Source organism: Pleurodeles waltl, chromosome 7, assembly GCF_031143425.1.
Source record: "Pleurodeles waltl isolate 20211129_DDA chromosome 7, aPleWal1.hap1.20221129, whole genome shotgun sequence".
Classification (NCBI taxonomy): Eukaryota; Metazoa; Chordata; class Amphibia; order Caudata; family Salamandridae; genus Pleurodeles; species Pleurodeles waltl.
Window position 1 is genome coordinate 1,541,634,576 of NC_090446.1, and position 21,444 is coordinate 1,541,656,019.

The window sequence follows — 21,444 nt, forward strand, 5'->3', positions numbered from 1 at the left end:
TCCATATCTATGAGGTCATTCAAACTGGCTTAGTGTGGCCTCATAGATATGATTGAGGGGCTTCTGCTGGAGGGGTATCAAAAAAACACCACAAGCCTCTCATAAATACATTCCCCAGAATGTCTCTAATTTTCTGTTGCATGTGTCTTGATCCCTCAACCAGTCTTCCCATTCGGAACAGTATTCTTACACCAATTCAAAGCAATCCTGCACTCAGCCAATAGAAATGCAGAGGCTCAAATCTTTTGTTCTCCTGTGTAATCATTTTAACATAGACTAGCAGAGATAACAAAGGCTTGGGTGAAATCTGGCTCCCAGTCTTATTTGAGATAATGCTGATGATCCCTTTCCAGTATTCAAATATGATGGCAGGACCTAACCAGGTGAACGAACCCCAGATGGACTTCGCAACAGCACAGACATTGGTGAGACCTGGCTGAATCTATTCTGTGCTGTTTTCCATGAAGTATACACAATCCAGGAAACTAAAAAGCAGCAATGTATGCCTATTGTTCCTGGATAGCTATCTATTTTGTGCCAGGCAGTTCCTCTCCAATGTCTGTTTACCAGGCTTGTTTATTATGGGCAGTACTGTCCATCCTGAAAGTGGAGACCATTGTGTATAGTTGTGGAGTCCTGGGGCCTAGGTCCTGGAACCTGAGTAAACTCCTGTGGCTCATCCCAGTAACCCTAGGAGTTTTTCTTGCATAGTATGCTTCAGTCTAATGTAGGTGAAAATATCCAGCAGGATGGGATCTCATTTAGTATTGGACTGCTACTGTAGTGTAGGAAGCTTCCCCCCTATCTAGGGATGCTTCAGCAGAGCTAAAGCTGCCCAGTCAGTACCACCATCATCATTTGTTAATCAGTGAGCAGGACAAAAGTATAATATGCCAGAGGTGTTGCCAGTGAGCGCTATCTGTCTGCTTTTCCTCTGTATTGTAGTGAGGGAGTCTGATTTCGAGATGACACTAATGTCTAATTAAATGGCACTGAGCTAGTAGATGACACAATTCTAGATCTGGGACCTCAAACTATCCCTCTCAAATCAAAGAGCATCATGGATTCCCAGGTGCCCTGTGGTTGTTTATCTGCCCTCACCTGTCTGCTCAACAGTGCTTTATGTTTTTGAAGAACTTTCTGCTCAAATATATAGGTATATTCATAAGCAGTGAAATAACTTTTGGGAGCACTGGATTTTTATAAGGTGGCTCAGTCTGTACACAGCTGGTCTATAATTCCATCTGTTAACCTCCTAGCTGCTTGGCCTACCCCCCCCCCACCCCCCCCCCCCCCCCAGAGCTGAGCCCTTTTTTGGCTATTTGGGATGGTTTGCGCTTAGGCCTTCATACCTTTTTGTCCACATAAGCTATCCATGCCAAATTTGCGTCCTTTTTCCCCAACATTCTAGGGATTCTAATGGTACCCAGAGTTTGTGGTTTCCCCTGGAGGAGACCAAGAAATTAGCCAAAATACAGTGAAAATTTAGTTTTTTCCAAAAATGGGAAAAAGGGCTGCAGAAGAAGGCTTGTGGTTTTTTCCCTGAAAATGCCATCAACAAAGGGTTTCTGGTGCTGAAATCACCATCTTCCCACCTTTCAGGAACGGGTAGACTTGAATCAGAAAACCACTTTTTTCAACACAAATTTGGCATTTTACTCGGACATACCCCATTTTTACTATTTTTGGTGCTTTCTGCCTCCTTACAGTTAGTGACAGGAATGGGTGTGAAACCAATGCTGGATCCCGGAAATCTAAGCATTTCTGAAAACTAGACAAAATTCTGAATTCAGCAAGGGGTCATTTGTGTAGATCCTACAAGGTTTTCCTACAGAAAATAACAGCTGAAATAAACAAATATTGAAATTGAGCTGAAAACAATAGCCATTTTTCTTTATGTTTTACTCTGTAACTTTTTCCTGCGATGTCAGATTTTTGAAAGCAATATACCGTTATGTCTGCTGGACTCCTCTGGTTGCGGGAATATAAAGGGCTTGTAGGTTCATCAAGAACCCTAGGAACCCAGAGCCAATAAATGAGCTGCACCCTGCAGTTGGTTTTCATTCTATACTGGGAATACAGCAATTCATTTGCTGAAATATGAAGAGTAAAAAATAGGTATCAAGAAAACCTTTGCATTTCTGAAATGTGCTCAAGATAAGGTTTTGAGGAGCAGTGGTTATTTGCACATCTCTGAATTCCGGGGTGCCCATACTAGCATGTGAATTACAGGGCATTTTTCAAATATACGTCTTTTTTTACACACTCTCTTATATTTGGAAGGAAAAAATGTAGAGAAAGATAAGGGGCAATAACACTTGTTTTGCTATTCTATGTTCCCCCACGTCTCCCGATAAAAATGATACCTCACTTGTGTGTGTAGGCCTAGCGCCTGCGACAGGAAATGCCCCAAAACACAACGTGGACACATTCAATTTTTTTGACAGAAAACAGAGCTGTTTTTTGCAAAGTGCCTAGCTGTAGATTTTGGCCTCTAGCTCAGCTGGCACCTAGGGAAACCATCCAACCCTGTGCATTTTTTAAAACTAGAGACCTAAGGAAATCTAAGATGGGGTGACTTGTGAGGCTCTGACCAGGTTCTGTTACCCAGAATCCTTTGCAAACCTCAAAATGTGACTAAAAAAACACGTTTTCCTCTCATTTCGGTGACAGAAAGTTCTGGAATCTGGGAGGAGCCACAAATGTCCTTCCAACCAGCGTTCCCCCAAGTCTCCCGATAAAAATGATACCTCACTTGTGTGGGTAGGCCTAGCGTCCGCGACAGGAAATGCCCCAAAACACAACATGGACACATCCCATTTTTTGACAGAAAACAGAGCTGTTTTTTGCAAAGTACTTACCTGTAGATTTTGGCCTCTAGCTCAGCCGACACCTAGGGAAACCTACCAAACCTGTGCATTTTTGAAAACTAGAGACCTAGGGGAATCCAAGATGGGGTGACTTGTGGGGCTCTGACCAGGTTCTGTTACCCAGAATCCTTTGCAAACCTCAAAATGTGGCTTAAAAAAACCTTTTCCTCACATTTCGGTGACGGAAAGTTCTGGAATCTGAGAGGAGCCACAAATTTCCTTCCACCCAGCGTTCCCCCAAGTCTCCCGATAAAAATGATACCTCAATTGTGTGGGTAGGCCTAGCGTCCGCGACAGGAAAACCCCCAAAACACAACATGGACACATCCCATTTTTTGACAGAAAACAGAGCTGTTTTTTGCAAAGTACTTACCTGTAGATTTTGGCCTCTAGCTCAGCCGGCACATAGGGAAACCTACCAAACCTGTGCATTTTTGAAAACTAGAGACCTAAGGGAATCCAAGATGTGGTGACTTGTGGGGCTCTGACCAGGTTCTGTTACCCAGAATCCTTTGCAAACCTCAAAACGTGGCTAAAAAAACACTTTTTCCTCACATTTCAGTGACAGAAAGTTCTGGAATCTGAGAGGAGCCACAAATTTCCTTCCACGCAGCCTTCCCCCAAGTCTCCCGATAAAAATGATACCTCACTTGTGTGGGTAGGCTTAGCGCCCGCGACAGGAAATGGCCCAAAACACAACATGGACACATCCCATTTTTTGACAGAAAACAGAGCTGTTTTTTGCAAAGTGCCTACCTGTAGATTTTGGCCTCTAGCTCAGCCGACACCTAGGGAAACCTACCAAACCTGTACATTTTTGAAAACTAGAGACCTAGGGGAATCCAAGATGGGGTGACTTGTGGGGCTCTGACCAGGTTCTGTTACCCAGAATCCTTTGCAAACCTCAAAATGTGGCTTAAAAAAACCTTTTCCTCACATTTCGGTGACAGAAAGTTCTGGAATCTGAGAGGAGCCACAAATTTCCTTCCACCAAGCGTTCCCCCAAGTCTCCCGATAAAAATGATACCTCACTTGTGTGGGTAGGCCTAGCGCCCGCGACAGGAAATGCCCCAAAACACAACATGGACACATCACATTTTTTCGTAGAAAACTGTGCCTACCTGTGGATTTTGGCCTCTAGATCAGCCGGCACCTGGGGAAACCTAGCAAACCAGTGTATTTCTGAAAACTAGAAACCCAGGGGAATCCAAGATGGGGTGACTTGTGGGGCTCTGACCAGGTACTGTTACCCAGAATCCTTTGCAAACATCAAAATGTGGCCAGAAAAACACTTTTTCCTCTCATTTCGGTGACAGAAACTTCTGGAATCTGAGAGGAACCACAAATTTCCTTCCACCCAGCATTCCCCCAAGTCTCCCGATAAAAATGGTACCTCACTTGTGTGGGTAGGCCTGGTGCCCGCAACAGGAATAGATCACACAACTGTCAATGTTGGTCCTTGCATGAGGCATTCCTGACGCAGTCACTTGGTGTAGGAACTCAAGTGGGGTAGTGTTTTTATCAGGACAGGTGAGGAATCACTGGGTGGTAGGAATTTTGTGGATCCCAGCATATTCCTGTAGTTTGTGTGACAGAAATGCCAGAAAAATAGAGTTTTTATTCAACATTTCAGCTTTGCAGGGTATTCTGGGTAAGAAAACTTTGGGGAATCCACACAAGTCACACCTCTGTGGACTCCCCCAAATGTCTAGTTTCCAGAAATGTTTGGGTTTAGTGTGTTTCTCTATATGGCCGCCGAACCCAGGATCAAAAACACAGGTGCCTGCCTTACAAAACCAGTTTGTTTTGCGATAGATAATTTTGATGTCTCCACAATACGATTTAGGCAGTGGAATTTGGGGCTGAACTAAATTGGGGAGCTCCCAAGAGAGCACTCTCTCTCTCTCTCTCTGCTTGCCACCGCATTCACCTGCTCTCTGGGTTGGGCTAACCCACTATTACCCAGTTGCAGAGACTGCTTGCGAAGGGACAGCAGGACTGTCCTCATTACCTCCCTCATAATGTACTGGAAGAGGAGTTATCGAATTGGACTCCTCCGACTGAAAAATCACTCCCCGAGTCTGCGCCATTGTCCTATCCCTCAGATGGTGTCTCAGTATCTGATGTCTCAGTCTCTGATCCTATGTCAGAGCTGTCCTCTATAACCCGAGTGCCGGCAGCAGTCATCCATCAAGGTGCCATCTCTGCTATTGGCTAAACTGTTGCTCTAAAACACTAGCCTACGTAGACAGTCACAAAATCGATGGTGTGTGTGAGATACATGCAACAGTAGAGGCCACCTTACCTGCGCTTCTTCTCTCAATCAGCACTTTCTTTCAAGACACTCAAAAAACACCTTGTCACATACCATTCATCACAGTCTTTAGCACCTCCTGAGCCCAGTCCAACAATCACTATTGGTGCTCCCACTCCCTCCTCCTCGGATTCCCTCATTACCACCCAGCAAAAGTGCCCTTCACCTCTCCATAGCCGCCCCGCACATACATTTCATTTGTATCATAGCGCAGGTAATGGCTGACTTTACTAATGTACTCAGCTATTGACATAAAATACAGATTTGCTCTTTGCAGTAGGCACATAAACCTTCTGCGCTTCTTTATGGCACTAAAACTGCCACTAGACAAAAGTCTGATCCTTTCGTAGCAGAAACATAATCACAATACTTACTTGACTTTTTTATTGCTGCCTAACAGCTACAGGTGAAATGCGTCAGTTGAAGTATGTGCATTGCTTTGAAGACGCAAGCTGCAACTGCAAGACAACTGGTGGCAAATATATATATATATATATATATATATATCACTTTTATATGTGGGTCTGGTTTTCCTGGGGGCTGGTCGCAGCCCCCAGGGAAACCACACACATATTGACAAAAGTGATGTATATATATATATATATATATATATATATATATATATATATATATATATATATACATAGATATATCTATAAATAGATCTATATATATATATATCTATAGATATATCTATAAATAGATCTATATATACAGGGAGTGCAGAATTATTAGGCAAATGAGTATTTTGACCACATCATCCTCTTCATGCATGTTGTCTTACTCCAAGCTGTATAGGCTCGAAAGCCTACTACCAATTAAGCATATTAGGTGATGTGCATCTCTGTAATGAGAAGAGGTGTGGTCTAATGACATCAACACCCTATATCAGGTGTGCATAATTATTAGGCAACTTCCTTTCCTTTGGCAAAATGGGTCAAAAGAAGGACTTGACAGGCTCAGAAAAGTCAAAAATAGAGAGATATCTTGCAGAGGGATGCAGCACTCTTAAAATTGCAAAGCTTCTGAAGCGTGATCATCGAACAATCAAGCGTTTCATTCAAAATAGTCAACAGGGTCGCAAGAAGCGTGTGGAAAAACCAAGGCGCAAAATAACTGCCCATGAACTGAGAAAAGTCAAGCGTGCAGCTGCCACGATGCCACTTGCCACCAGTTTGGCCATATTTCATAGCTGCAACATCACTGGAGTGCCCAAAAGCACAAGGTGTGCAATACTCAGAGACATGGCCAAGGTAAGAAAGGCTGAAAGACGACCACCACTGAACAAGACACACAAGCTGAAACGTCAAGACTGGGCCAAGAAATATCTCAAGACTGATTTTTCTAAGGTTTTATGGACTGATGAAATGAGAGTGAGTCTTGATGGGCCAGATGGATGGGCCCGTGGCTGGATTGGTAAAGGGCAGAGAGCTCCAGTCCGACACAGACGCCAGCAAGGTGGAGGTGGAGTACTGGTTTGGGCTGGTATCATCAAAGATGAGCTTGTGGGGCCTTTTCGGGTTGAGGATGGAGTCAAGCTCAACTCCCAGTCCTACTGCCAGTTCCTGGAAGACACCTTCTTCAAGCAGTGGTACAGGAAGAAGTCTGCATCCTTCAAGAAAAACATGATTTTCATGCAGGACAATGCTCCATCACACGCGTCCAAGTACTCCACAGCGTGGCTGGCAAAAAAGGGTATAAAAGAAGGAAATCTGATGACATGGCCTCCTTGTTCACCTGATCTGAACCCCATTGAGAACCTGTGGTCCATCATCAAATGTGAGATTTACAAGGAGGGAAAACAGTACACCTCTCTGAACAGTGTCTGGGAGGCTGTGGTTGCTGCTGCACGCAATGTTGATGGTGAACAGATCAAAACAGACAGAATCCATGGATGGCAGGCTTTTGAGTGTCCTTGCAAAGAAAGGTGGCTATATTGGTCACTGATTTGTTTTTGTTTTGTTTTTGAATGTCAGAAATGTATATTTGTGAATGTTGAGATGTTATATTGGTTTCACTGGTAATAATAAATAATTGAAATGGGTATATATTTGTTTTTTGTTAAGTTGCCTAATAATTATGCACAGTAATAGTCACCTGCACACACAGATATCCCCCTAACATAGCTAAAACTAAAAACAAACTAAAAACTACTTCCAAAAATATTCAGCTTTGATATTTATGAGTTTTTTGGGTTCATTGAGAACATGGTTGTTGTTCAATAATAAAATGAATCCTCAAAAATACAACTTGCCTAATAATTCTGCACTCCCTGTATCTATAGATCTATCTATAGATATATCCATGTACATAGATATATCTACATAGATATATCTACATATATAGATCTATATATATATATATATATATATATATATATATATATATATATATATATATATATATATATATATATATTTTTTTTTTTGTATGGTTCCCTTGGGGGCCAAAATGGTCCCCAGGGAAACCCTACAACAACAAAAAAAAATATATTGCCCCCACAGGGGGTCGCTCTGCCCACGGGGGCCGACCCCCCCCAAGTAAAATCCCTGGCGTCTAGTGGTGTTTTCTGGCCCCCGATCGCAGTTGTGCCAGGAAACACTTTCAGGAAGGCCTCGTAAGAAAGGGGAGACTCCCCGAACGTGGGGAAGGCCGTTTTCCCCATCGGAGCAGGAAGCGGCCGCAAGGCTGCTTCCTGCTCCGATGGGGAAATCAACTTTGTTATGTCAGCGTGCCTCGCGGCGCGCTGATGTCACAAAGGGGCAGGTAGGGGGCGGGGGGAGACACGGAAGAGCTTCTGTGTCTCCCTGGGGCAAAAAAAACCCAAAAAATGCACCCGAGGATTTGTTAACCCCCTCCCTGGTGTCGGCCACTGGTCGTGACCCGCACCAGGGAGGTAGTGCGGGCGTCGGCCAGTGGCCGACGCCCGCATTGAAGGGGTTAATGACCTCTATGTCTCTGTGTAGGATCACCCCAGAATGTCTGACTGTTTTAACCATCAATTGAATTGGAAATTCTAACTCAATATTTCCTTTCTTACCTGTTAAGGGCAGAAGTTCAGTTTTGTCCCATTTAATAGATATGCAGAAAAATATGCCATATCTTATCACCTGCCTTATCATGGGAGGGATTTGACAGCTTAAGAAAGTGCCTTGCATGCCAATCTCTCGGTGTGTGTGTCCATCAAAAAAGGCTTTAGACACTCAAATCCTTTTTTTTGCATACAGAAACACCACCTTGACCTCTGTTTAGGGATTTAGCTGATGTTGTAGTAAAACCACAATGTGAAGAATAACTGTAGTGAGACAAATCCTGATTATGTGGGTAGACAATGCTTTCCATCAATATGGATAGGTGATTCTCAATTACCTTTGCCAGTACCTTATTGTGATAGTGGACGGCAGGATGCCCATTTATAAAGATTGTTTCCCAGTTTCAGAAACAATGGAATGACAGCTTCACCCGGTGGGGAAGGTAGCTGTCCATGCTCCAGAGTCTCCACATAATCTTCAAGTAGATGTGCTGCTAATATGCTTTTATAGGCTTTTACTAGAACTCAGGCAATAGCCCATGGAAGGCTGGAACCTTGTCTCCTGCCAAACTCTTGATAGTGGCTTTAATCTCTTCAATCAATATTGGTTCACTCAGGAGCTGCCTATGACAGCTTGCCAACCAAACCAAGGCTATCTCATTAAGGCATTTTTGTTTTTGGTTGGTGAACTCATGAAGTATATGGCAGCAAATAGCATCTGACAAATTCTCAAATGATATCCTCAATGACCATGAGTGGTTCCCCCCGGCCACTCTCCATTTATTTTTAAAATATGGTTACTCTTCTCAGCAACCAGGCCAGGGTCTTGCCACAACTCTCACTCTCACTTACATTGTATCAAAAATGATTTTACCAGGTTTTCCACCACTCTGTAATCCAAATCATGGTATTACTGCAATACATTATTCATATCCTGAAGATACATAGTATGTGCCATTACTGTAGCTCTAGATTCTAAAGTCTTAGGGCCTGATTTAGAATTTGTCAGACGAGTGACGGATATCCTGTCCAGTGTATTACGAATCCCACAGGATATAATGGGATCATAATACGGTGGACGGGATATCTGTCACGTTTGTGATTGAGTAACCCCATCTGCCAAACTCCAAATCAGGCCCTCAGTCCAGTTTTAGAGTTTTGCGGATGGCTTACTACATTACAAATGTGATGGAAATCCTGTCCCCCTATTTACAAAAGAGAATCAATTAAATTAAGCAGGCAAACCCCAACTGTAATCCTCCAAGAGTAACACACAGGGACTTTAGAGGGTGTCTCACATTTAGCCTATCTATCAAGGGGGACCATGCACCTCCGCACCAGTGAAGAGCTTCATGGCCCATCACGCAGCTCAGCAGTGCCACACTCTTGCATGCCAAGGCAAGCTCACCTCTGCCGTCAGTTTTGGGGTCTGTAGGGATGGACATGGCACACGGTCCATATCCGATTCAGGAATCAATCTGTGGTGTCAGTGTGCCTGCCCAACTCGGCGGGTGGGCTGTGGAAATGGCCTCATTCTCACTGGTGTCCCCTCTCATGGCCAGGCCTCTAGGGCTCATGCACTGACCTCTTGTAGATATTGAGGTGGTGGCCCTCTCTAGTTCAGGAACTATGTGGTGCTGTTGGATAGTGCATTAGGACACAGAGGGGGTCATTCTGACCCTGGAGGTCTTGGACCGCCAGGGCCACGAATGATGGAAGCACCGCCAACAGGCTGGCGGTGCTTCCTAGCCCATTCTGACCGCGGCGGTAAAGCCGCGGTCAGAAAACCGGGTCCGGCGGTTTCCTGCCGGATTTCCCCCGGCTGGGCGAATCCGCCAGGGCAGCGCTGCCCTGGGGATTCTGACCCCCTTCCCTCTAGCCTGTTTCTGGCGGTTTTCACCGCCAGGAAGAGGCTGGCTGGAACGGGTGTCCAGGGGCCCCCTAACAGGGCCCCAGCCAGCTTTTCACTGTCTGACCGCCGCCCGCTGGGGTCAGAATGACCCCCAGAGTGTCAAGTTATGCAACCATTTTGGTTGCAGATGAAAGTATTTCTCTAAATGTGACCTTTCTATTAGGATTATGGAGTGGTGATGCAAATACGAACATTTACTGGGAATTAGTCAGGAATGAGACAAAGATGAAAAATGCAATGAGGACTACCAAGAGATGGTGCAAATCCAAACATACTCTAAATTAACAGTTAAACTAGGGCAATATAGACTTAGTACATTGACATAAGCACTTTGCCTGGCAAAGTGAATCAGACTTACCTTGTGTCCGGTCTCAGCACTCTTCTATGTCACTCCCGTCCTGCGTCTTCTCTCAGGTGCCTTTGGAAGCACAGTCCAGCCAGCTCTGCTGAAGCTGGGGCTGCTGGGCTCTGTTATGCCTTTTGTTTCTTCAAGGATTGGGCAACAGGCATGTGTTTCTTTTAAACATGAATTCTGGAAAATGAAGGAATGGCATAGGCATTTGCCAGAGACCTTTTCTCATACGGAGCCTTCTCGTAATTTAGACTAAACCAAGAAGGCTGTCTGACTCTTTACCTAACATCATGGCTGTCACTATTTTCACTTTCTGTGGGTCATTAAATGTTTTCATAATTATATGAGAAGCAGGTCAGACTCTATCATTGTGTGTAGTCAGAGCTCCTTCATCTGGTGTGTTTCTAGTTTTAGCTGCAGAACTTTACTAGTGCTTTGGGGATCTTCCATGTCCACAGCAATGGTCTTCCTTGGCCTAACAGGTCTGTGGCCAGTATGTATCTATTGGTGATTCTTCTGCCAATGGTTTTCCTCTAGAGGACAAGGTATCCTCTGTAAAGAGATCTGGTCCTTTTATGTGTTATTGTGGCAACCATGGGGCATCAACCTTACCTCCAAGACTCAATAAGAAATCTACCAGAACTTCATAGTCTGATATATAAATGATGTGGGTGATGGCGATCAGGAATGACTCCCCATTGTCCATAGATTTGGTGGATGGGGTGGCCTTGTCTTTGCAGATACAGAGTGAAACAGCGATCTTGGGTGTATGTAGTCATCACGTGTCTGGTCATATGTATAGATATTTATGAAAATATTTTTATAGTGTGTACCAAACATGAAGAATTAACAGCACCCTTTAAAAGCGTGCCTTATTTACAGTTTGATGAACAGAGTAAAAGATGTCAAGTTTTTGAAGGACTTTAAAGGGAATATTTAGAAGCCCCTTGCGACCCTTAGTGCCCACATAGCATAGTTTTTCTATGCTACGGCAGTGCTAAACAGGCCCATACCCAGCGCTGTATTTACAAGGTGGTGTAATGGTACCATTGCGCCACTTTGTAAACCCTTGCGTCACATTATACCTGCTCCAGGTATAATGTATGCAAGGGAGGCGTTCCAAAGCTGGGAGGCCCAAAAAAATGGTACAGTGAAATCTGCAAGATTTCACTGTGCCACTATAGTGTCATTTTTTAATGCCTGCCCAGCGCAGGTGTTAAACTGATGCTAGTGCTATATCCTATGGGCCTCCCTGAGCTTTGCTGGACTAGCGCCAAAATGTTTGGTGCTAGTCTAGCAAAGCCACACAACTGTGCCAAAAATGTTGCCACAATAGTGCTAATGAGCATCATGGTGCGCTCTATTGCAAATACAGAACTACCAAGGTGTTGTTTGGGGGGGGCACAGGCCAGCACAAGGAAGTTGGCACATTGGAGCCGATGCACCAGTTCCTTGTAAATATGTCTTCCACCCTATCTTTACTCCACCCGACAAATTTAATGGAAAATTGAGGAAACTTTTGTGTTCACGGCTGGTCCTGCAGTGAGCTCTATGGCTTTGTATGAACTAGTATCACTGTGGTTTATATACTGCCATGTAAAAGTTTGGTGCACATCCATCCTTGTGATGGACACAAGCACAAAACATTTAGACTAAAAACAAATTCCCAAAGTGGTAGCTTGTTTCTGTGAAGTAAAAACTAATGGTCACAACTCCATTGTAGTTTTCTCCAGTAGTATTGGAATGCATTTTGCACTCGCTGCAAGGATATTTCTGCTGGTGGGGACAGTAAAAAAAAATATTTTTGACCACCCACTGTAATAGGATAGAAGGTTGAATGGCTTACCTCTGATGGCCCATGCTACTGCAGATCGACGCAGGGAGGTTTACACCACTGGAGGCAATTTTACTCTGTTACCATAAACTTGATTGCCTGCCTGTCTCAAAAGTGGATGGGTGGATCGAGAGTTTGACAGATCTGGTGCTCTGTACTCCGTGACCATTGCAATGGAGTGTCATGTACGCCAAACTCTAAGTCGGTCTCTTAGTATCTAAGGTGATGAACCTGAAACCTAAAGACCTGGGTTCTCCTCTCCTTATTAGTACTTCTTTGTTTATCTCTCTCTGCTTTAATTGCCAATGATTTGCAAACTCACAAAGCTGATATGTTAATATATGCATGTAAATTACAATGAATTTACTGTCATCAGTTTGTTTCACTCTTTGACATCACCTTCATCACTACTCAGTTGTACGCTCCCAGTGTCACTCACCAAATCAATCAAATGTGCTAAGTCTTTTCCTTCTCTCTCCTGTAGATTCAAGACTCAGCTGCAGATCCAGCGTACATGGTGAGTAGGTGACACAGTACACGGAGCCGGGCTCGTCGCATCACAAGACTTTTACCTTAGAGTCATTGTTGTGTTTCACCTTAGAGACAGGAGACAGATTCCTGGCACAGAAGGAGGAGACGTCCTTTCTGAGTGTAGGAGACGTGTCTGCCTGTGGGTCAGAGGAGCAGGAAACAGGCAGTTCAGATGTTCCTGATCCTCAGCTTCGAAGGTTAGAGAAGGAGATGAAGAGTCTCAGAGAAGAAAATAAACAGAGCATAGATTAAGAGCTAATTCAAACTAACTCAGAGGAGGCAGGAAGATCTTGTAATAATAACTAATAATAATATTTAATAATAGCAATAATAATAATAATAATAATAACAATAACAATAATAATAATAATAATAATAATAATAATACTAATAATAATATTAATACATATAATTAGTATTAGTATTGGTGTTATACCAATACAAGTGGTTATTAATATTATTATTATTATTATTGTTAATTATTCGTACTGTTATTCTTACTATTATACAATTAATGTGTTTTTTTCTTCGTCTACTTCTTTTTATTATTATTTTTATTGTTACTATTACTGTTATTAATATTGCTGTGTATGTATGTATTCTCATTATTATTATAACTATTGTAATGTGTAATTATTATTTCTATTATTATCATCATTGTTACATTTCTATTGTAATTATTATTATTATTATTATTATTATTGATGTGTATTTTGTATTAATATTATTATTATTAGTATAATTATTATTATTATTATTATTAGTATGATTATAATCATTATTATTATTACTAGTAGTATTATTGGTATTCTTATTATTGATATTATTATCAGTAGTAGTAGTATTATTAGTATTATTATTAATACTATTGTTATAAGTATTATTTTAATAATGTTTATTATTATCATTATTTATATTGCTGTTGTTATTTTTATTGCTACTCATATTTATGCTAATAGAATTCCTCATACTGCACCTTTCATAGCAGATGTAAGTATCAGGATTGTACTTCACTCATGGGTGTAGGAAGGATAAATGGAGAGTGTCCTGGATTCCAACACATGATCTGCAGACGTCAGAAGGACACGTTTGGTAAAGGTCAATGACTGATAGTTATCAGATTTACTGAACACTGATCAAGTGTTTAATAACCTAACGGAAGGCTAGTGAGCACCATGGTCCCTGCTCAATGCAGACCTGTCCATTGTGTCAGGCGTTTCTTCCTATGTTTTGTAAAACAAGAGCTTGAATGATCCTGGCACACTGGGAGAGTGGTGGAAGGGGGTTCTCAAAAATGCATAGAGAAGGGGGAGTATCTGAGGGCTCATTGATCCCTGGCAATGCTCTATTTTACTAATTTAACATCAACCTAAGGGGCATTTCCCTTGCTTGCACCACGGTCCATGGCATCCTTACTATGCCCCTGACATAGGGGACATTGTTTCCTCCCAGATCCATGAAGTCTGTGGCTCTCTGGGTTCTGGCAGCTGAGCCGACTGATGTTAGATTATTCATGCCTCTTGATTAGACTGCAGACCATGAAGAAGGGGGACAAGCTATTCACTGATTGCTGATGGATATAGCCAACTCCAAGCTGTACAACACGAATGCCAGACCGTGGTCTCTACAGTAGATGAACCATTGGATATAGCCATCTCCAGGCTGTGCCACACTTATGCCAGACTATGCTCTCTACAGTAGATGAACCATTGGACATAGCCATCTCCAAGCTGCACAACACTAATGCCAGACTGTGCTCTCTACAGTAGATGAACCATTGGACATAGCCATCTCCAGGCTGTGCCACACTAATGCAAGATTGTGCTTTCTACAGTAGAAGAAGCATTGGATATAGCCATTTCCAAGCTGTAGAAAACGTATGCCAGACTGTACTCTCCACATTGTAGTGTCCACGTGCCCAGGGCCAGTTCTCCCGACCATGCCACGGTGTCTGTGTGATTTATTCTAGTAGCATGAGGGCCTAGGGCCCCAACACTACACACATTAGATGAAGCATTGGATATATCCATCTCCAGGCTGTGCCACACTAATGCCAGACTGTGCTCTCTACAGTAGATGAAGCATTGGATATAGCCATCTCCAGACTGTGCCACACTAATGCTAGATTGTGCTCGCTACAGTAGATGAACCACTGGATATAGCACTCTCCAGGCCGTGCCACACTAATGCCGAACTGTGCTCTCTACAGTAAATGAACCATTTGAACAACTGATGATCCCCTAGAACAAATTAAATCTACTAAAGTCTTTTTACTTCTAATGATTGATTATTTATTTTCCAGGAGCTAAAATATGGAGATCAAGCAACTTACGAGCAGATAAAAAGGTAAAATATAAAATATTAAATTTAAATGTATTATTGTTTCTTTATCTTAAGCAAAACCATTAGTACATTGTAAGAGGTCTCTGGGGGTCATTTAGACCCTTAAACCTGGCAGACTGCCCCATTAGATAATCACTGCCTACCCTGCCTGCCAAGTGGGGATCCTACTGCCTTCAATGTATCTGTCGATGAGATGCAGTGATTGCGGTGAAGCTTTGTCAATCTAGCGACCGTGTTGCATTTATCTCACTTGTCATTTTTTTTGTTTTCTATATTAAACTCCCACAACAGGATTTTGTTTTTGAAAAACATGAATTTAGAGACCCTTATGCGGAGGGACCCTCACTCTGCATTCATTACTCTTGTGGCATTCATGACCCAGTGAACATCGGACTTTGGGCCTATTCCTGAGAGCTGTTACCTACTGGCAGTCACCAGTAGGTAGTTATAGTTAGGTCTGTTTTTCCATGGATGGAGTGCTTTTTGATTTGCTAATAACTTTGGCCCCGTTTGAAAAATCTGCACAAAACTTTCCAAAAAATGTCATCCAGCTCACTTCCTTCTGGGAAAGTTTTGTGTGATCTGTCAAGAGAGGTTCAAGAAAAAAGGGGCGTTTCCAAAATTCAATATCCCTATGCATTTTCCATAGACTTCTGTAGCACAACCTGCAATGGGGAATTGCACCAAATTCATCAGGAAGCTAGATCTTGGTATGCAGATTGTGCACTTTGTGATATGGCATAAATCCTTTCTGTAGTTTTTTAGATATTAAGGGTAAAAAATAATTGTCTATTATAGCAGTTTGCCTTCCGAGAGTCCATCAGGTGTCTCACGAGAGCACAAAATACAAAATAGAGACCTGTAATTGGTCGAGTGGCCCATTTCTCCCCTGAGCCTTCATGCTCTCTCATGAATGAGAGGCTCCTGTGAATCCCACAAGGGTTCTGATTGACTGTCTGTTGGAATGTTAGAAATGAAACAGCCGCCATTACTGTTTTGGAGGTATTGCGGAAATTAAGTAAAAAAGCTACATAACGGGCAGCAGCGAGGCATGCTGTCCCCCTAGATTTAGAGGGGAAGTTCCAAGGGATAACGACTGTGAAGAAAATAAATGTAAATTGTTTTAAACTAATTTTTATGATCTTGCATGACTCGCAGGATCATGAATAGTAAAGAGGAGTCGAATGCTGAATGCAGAAGGGTAGGAATGCATACTGTGGTTCTTGTTTCTGAGTGGAAATGAGCAAAAGAGTTAAGCACTGTGATGGGTAAATAGTTTATTCTTATTTTAAAAAAAGTTACGCTATCTCAAGATTCTCATGAGTTTGTGAAAAGTAAAAAGGAGTAGAGGTCTGATTTAGAACTCAGCAGATGGGTTACTCCTTCACAACGGTAACAGATATCCCGTCTGCCGAAATCTACATCCCATTATGTCCCATGTGCCAAGTTCTAAATCAGGCCCTAGGTGATCTTTCAGTGCACTGTAGTATGCCCGCTTGCTACTGTAAGAAGGAGTACCATTGGACATTGTGTTTATAAGAGTGTGCTATCTACGCCCATTGGCTTAGTAAGAGCTGTGAATGTAGTACAGTCTCTTTCCATACCTTACTATGCTCATCTATTGTCAGAGAGACAGGTAGGACAGTTCCTCCCCACTCACTGACAGGTGTCAGCAGATAGGACAGTCTCTCTCGATAAAAACCCTTCTATACAAACCTGTTATCTGAGAGAGAAGTCTAAAGGGACAGGACTGTCATCCTCCATACCCTACTACACACACCCGCCATTCAAGAGAGGGGTTGCTTTCTAAATGTCACCAAGTTAGTTGCTAGTAATTGATTTAAAGGAAGAGAGTTCTGTGCTGTTGCTGAGAAACAGCGAGATCCAAAAGTAACAGTAGGGGCTCTGGATATGTTTTAAGGTGAGCTTGGAAGTATGCCATGTGAAATTGGCAGCTAAGAGGTCCTGTGTCTTTAAACAGACAAATATATGAGTAATCACCATGGCCTTGCTGGATATTCAGCCAGTGCTGCTGTCTTGAGGCATGATATGCGGTAGGAATATTTAGTAGGATATGCTTTTGGTAACGGCATGTCATCAGCCGAAGCTTTCACAGCAGCCAGTGTTTCTTCATCCAATGTCATTCTAGAATGAGTTCCGGCAGCAACGGAAGCCTCATTAGCCAAGGTGTTGCCTCAACGTGTATTCCAACACGCTGGTGTCCAAGTGTGTGTACAACATGGACATTAGGTAGCGTTTCCTTCAGATCCGCTACTTTCCCCCATAGAAGTCTGTGTTTGATGGTGTTTCCTTTTGAATCTCTGAACCCATTCTGGTGCCAGTAATGCAGATATTCATTGGAAGACTGGACACAATAGTACAAATCACAGACAACCAGCATTTGTGTGTGCCAGTGCCATCACAAGAGCTTTAAGTGCTGCCAATTGTGCACTGCAGTCCCCTAAGGTCTGCGTGTAAGTGTCTTGTGGATGGAACTCACCATCCTTCATGTACCCACTCACGACTGCACAAGCAGTGGAGTATTGATGTTTTGTGCCCATAGCTGGTTGGGCTGAACCATCAGTGTATATTACTGTTTGATATTGTTCAATAGGCAATTTGTTTGCTGGAACTGGGTATTCAAGTTCGTATTGCAAAAATTCTTGAGTTTGTAATTTTGAGTCAAGAACGTAGTCAACAACAGCGGTCCTCAAAGATGTTGGCCATTGGATCCAACATGGATATAATGCTTCAGCGATGGGAATGCTAGCTTTGGTACCAGCCTCAAGGGCTAGGATGGGGCATACGACAATGATGTGTTTCCCCTGGGCCAGAGGTCTCTCTTTGATGACAGCCATCTGAACAGCAGTGAAAATGTTCTTAGTGGGAGCAAAGCGTTGTTCTGCTGTAGAGTACAAATGTGATTTGTATGCTATTGGGACAGTCTCACCCTCATTGAATGTTACATAGGTGAAACCAATGGCACCAGGTGTTTTTTGTTGTCCCTTGTATGTAGATGTTTTGCTGCAAGCGTGTCTTGTTCTAATGGTCTGAAAATGCGTGTGTGTTCGACTGTCCAGTACTTGCTGGGAAAGTCCCCATCTATCAAGTCACATAAAGGTTTAAAGCATTGTGCATAGTCTAGAATATATGTTCTGCCAAAATGTAAAAGGCCAAAAAAGCCTGGAACTTTTTGATGGTGTTTGGAGGTTGTAGTTGCGCGCATTTTTCTAGAAATCGGGGCGCAAGGCTCTTGCCTCCATCTGATAATTCACATCCCAAGAACAGGACACCAAGGAAGGCTATTTTTGTTTTTTTACAAATAAATTTGTAGCCAAATTCGGCAAATCCCACAACAGTGTGAGCTACCCGTCTTATATGCTGCATGAGGTCGTCGTCTGTAAGGTAGATATCATCCACGTATAACAATGCCTCAGGGTCAATGTTGCCAATTGAAATTGGTAAATGAAGTCACTGGCCTACAGTGACAAATTTAAAAGCAGAGAGAGCATAAGCACTGAGGTTCTGATTAGCAGAGTCTCAGTGACACAGTTAGGCACTACACAAGCATACATATTAGGCCACAAACTATGATCACTGAGGTCCTGCCTAGCAGGATCCCAGTGAGACAGGCAAAACACAATGACATATAGGTTTTTATCTATGAGCACTGGGGTCCTGTCTAGCAGGATCTCAGTGACACAGTAAAAACACACTGACACACACTCACAAACAGGTCAAAAGTGGGGGTAACCATGCTAGAAAGAGGCTACCTTCTTACAGTTACGGAATCGCAACATTAGTTTTCCACATACAAAAAGGCTTTTTTGCGATTTTGAATAGACTGATTCTGCGAATTGTGTTGTTTGCTGATTCGGAAAACCTCCGTACTTGCGCCTTTGGTATGCTAATTACAAACTAATTCAGAAAGTTCATGCACTTCAGCCAACCAACCATTTTTTTAGGTATTGTTATGAGTATGATTATTATTATTACTAGTAGTAGCACTATTAGTAGTAGTAGCAGCAATAGTAGTAATAGTAGTAGTAGAAATAGTAAATGTAGAAGTAGTGGTAGCAGTAGAAGTAGTAGGAGTAATAGTGGTAGCAGCAGTAATAGTAGTAGTAATAGTAGAAGTAGAAATAGTAGCCATAGTAGTAGTGTTAGCAGTAGAAGTAGCGGAGTAATAGTATTAGCAGTAGTAGTAATAGTAGTAGTAGAAATAGTAGACATAGTAGTAGTGGTAGCAGTAGTAGTGGTAGCAGTATTAGTGGTAGCAGTAGTAGTAGAAGTAGCAGGAGTAATAGGAGTTGTAATAGTAGTAGCAGTAGTAGAAGTAGTAGCAGTAGAAGTAGCAAGAGTAATAGGAGTAGTAATAGTAGTATTAGAAGTAGTAGAAGTAGCAGGAGTAATAGGAGTAGTAATAGTGGTAGCAGTAGCAGTAGAAGAAGTAGCAGGAGTAATAGTAGTAATAGTAGTACCAGTAGTAGAAGTAGCTGGAGTAATAGGAGTAGTAATAGTAGTAGCAGTAGCAGTAGTAGTAGATGTAGCAGTAATAATAGTAGTAGTAGCACTAGTAGAAGTAAAAGGAGTAATAGGAGTAGTACTAGTAGTAGCAGTAGTAGTAGAAGTAGTAGTAGAAATAGCAGGGTTCATAGGAGTGTAAATAGTAATAGTATTAGTAGTAGAATTAGCAGGAGTAGTAGGAGTAGTAATAGTAGTAGCAGTAGTAGTAGTAGTAGCAGTAATAGTAGTAGTTATGAGACAGATAAAGCAGCATTTAATGCAAGACCTAAAAATTATAGAAACTATGGACAGCAGTTTTCAGCATCAGGGGTCTTTTCCTTTACTTAAGAAGACAAGGATTCCATCTGAAAAAAAGTAATTTATAACTCTTTCCTCATTTTAGGCCCTGATGCTTTGGCTGAAAGGACTCTGTGTGTTGGAGAAGAAACTAAATGCTATTAAGAACCAGAAGATCCCCGCTTACATCAATGTACAGAAAGACATAGCTAATAATTGCACATTTTGTGATGATGTTATCAGCTTGAAATTATCCGGTTTCATAAGTGCTGCAAATGTGACCAATTATAGTCAGGCTGATTTCAGTTAATTTATATGAAGTGCAACAATTAATAATCGTGTTATAGAAAAAATGATATTTTGTACTTAAACAACAAGGTGATTATCTTTTATTTTTAAGACTGGAAATAAAATGCTTAGTTCATACAATAAATCTATGTTAATATGTAAAAAATATATAAAAACAAAATTAATGGCCTATTAAAATAAAATTGCAACCATTTCACCAATGATGTTTTACCTGATAAGGAAATTAGGACACTGCACAAAGAAAAGGATGAAACAATTGTCAAATGTAAACATGACGAGGGAGAAAATAGAAATAGTATTTTTAATGGCACCTGAAAGCAGTTAAATTGTACAGTGTGAACTAGATTAGGTTGGTTACCTGGCAGCACCTTTCAATGTCCAACTGTACCCACTTTTATGAGTGGAGTAAATGCCACCGGCATCCTTATCTTTCCCAACTGGACGTAAGTGTTCTCCCCTCCACCTTATCAAACACAGCGCAGAAATCAAGGGAGCAACAAATATTAGGTAATGACCTCTGTGTAAAAGGCCACCGGGTAGAATCCCTGGTCCAAAGTGTTGCATCCAGCCCAGCATCCATTCTGATGATAAAGAATAGACCCGTCATCCTGGATCCATCGCTTAACTCATTAGCGCAGTTTTTCAAAATTCTTAGTAAAAATGTTCAGCAACAAGACCATTAGGTTCTTTATTCCCACCTTTTTATGATCTAGGTTGACAGACAATTATGTGAGAATCATCAGCAGAGGGGATTGGGAGCAATATTTTCACATTGTGATTAGGTAAACTGAAAGAGTGGTTGTATTGCACTCCCATTGGCTGTTGGAGGGTTCCCACTGACCTAATATGTCCCCTATATTAAATCATGATGTCACAGAGGTGCAATGGAAACCCTCCATAATGCTACAATCCAATTGTGTGCGCATCTCCTCTGGTTCTCCACAGAGGTCCAATGTGTGTGCCTTGTTTTAGGCAAGTAGTGTTTGTAATAAAGGAAAGCCTGTGCTCACCTCCAAACTCACTCATATTGGTAGATGCTAGTGCTTCTGCAATTAACCATCAAACATGGCCTATCCATCCTCTGTCCATCACACATCCTCTAGTTGGGATGGGATTAGTTCCAGTAGACAGCTAGTAGAAGGCCC

General features: G+C 42.1%; 1 protein-coding gene across 4 annotated transcripts in view; it reads left to right on the forward strand.

The window, feature by feature from the left end:
* LOC138246667 (carcinoembryonic antigen-related cell adhesion molecule 6-like) overlaps positions 1-20,464 on the forward strand; it is a 200,443-nt gene extending 179,979 nt beyond the window's left edge. For 3 of the 4 annotated variants that reach the window (XM_069201414.1, XM_069201416.1, XM_069201417.1), the window contains 3 exons: positions 12,798-12,830; positions 15,147-15,190; positions 20,097-20,464. In XM_069201414.1, coding sequence (XP_069057515.1) covers positions 12,798-12,830; positions 15,147-15,190; positions 20,097-20,300 — 281 coding nt within the window. In that variant the 3' untranslated portion in view covers positions 20,301-20,464. The remainder of the gene's footprint in view (positions 1-12,797; positions 12,831-15,146; positions 15,191-20,096) is intronic. The other variant, XM_069201415.1, reaches the window with a different exon arrangement.
* The last annotated feature ends 980 nt before the right edge of the window (positions 20,465-21,444 follow it).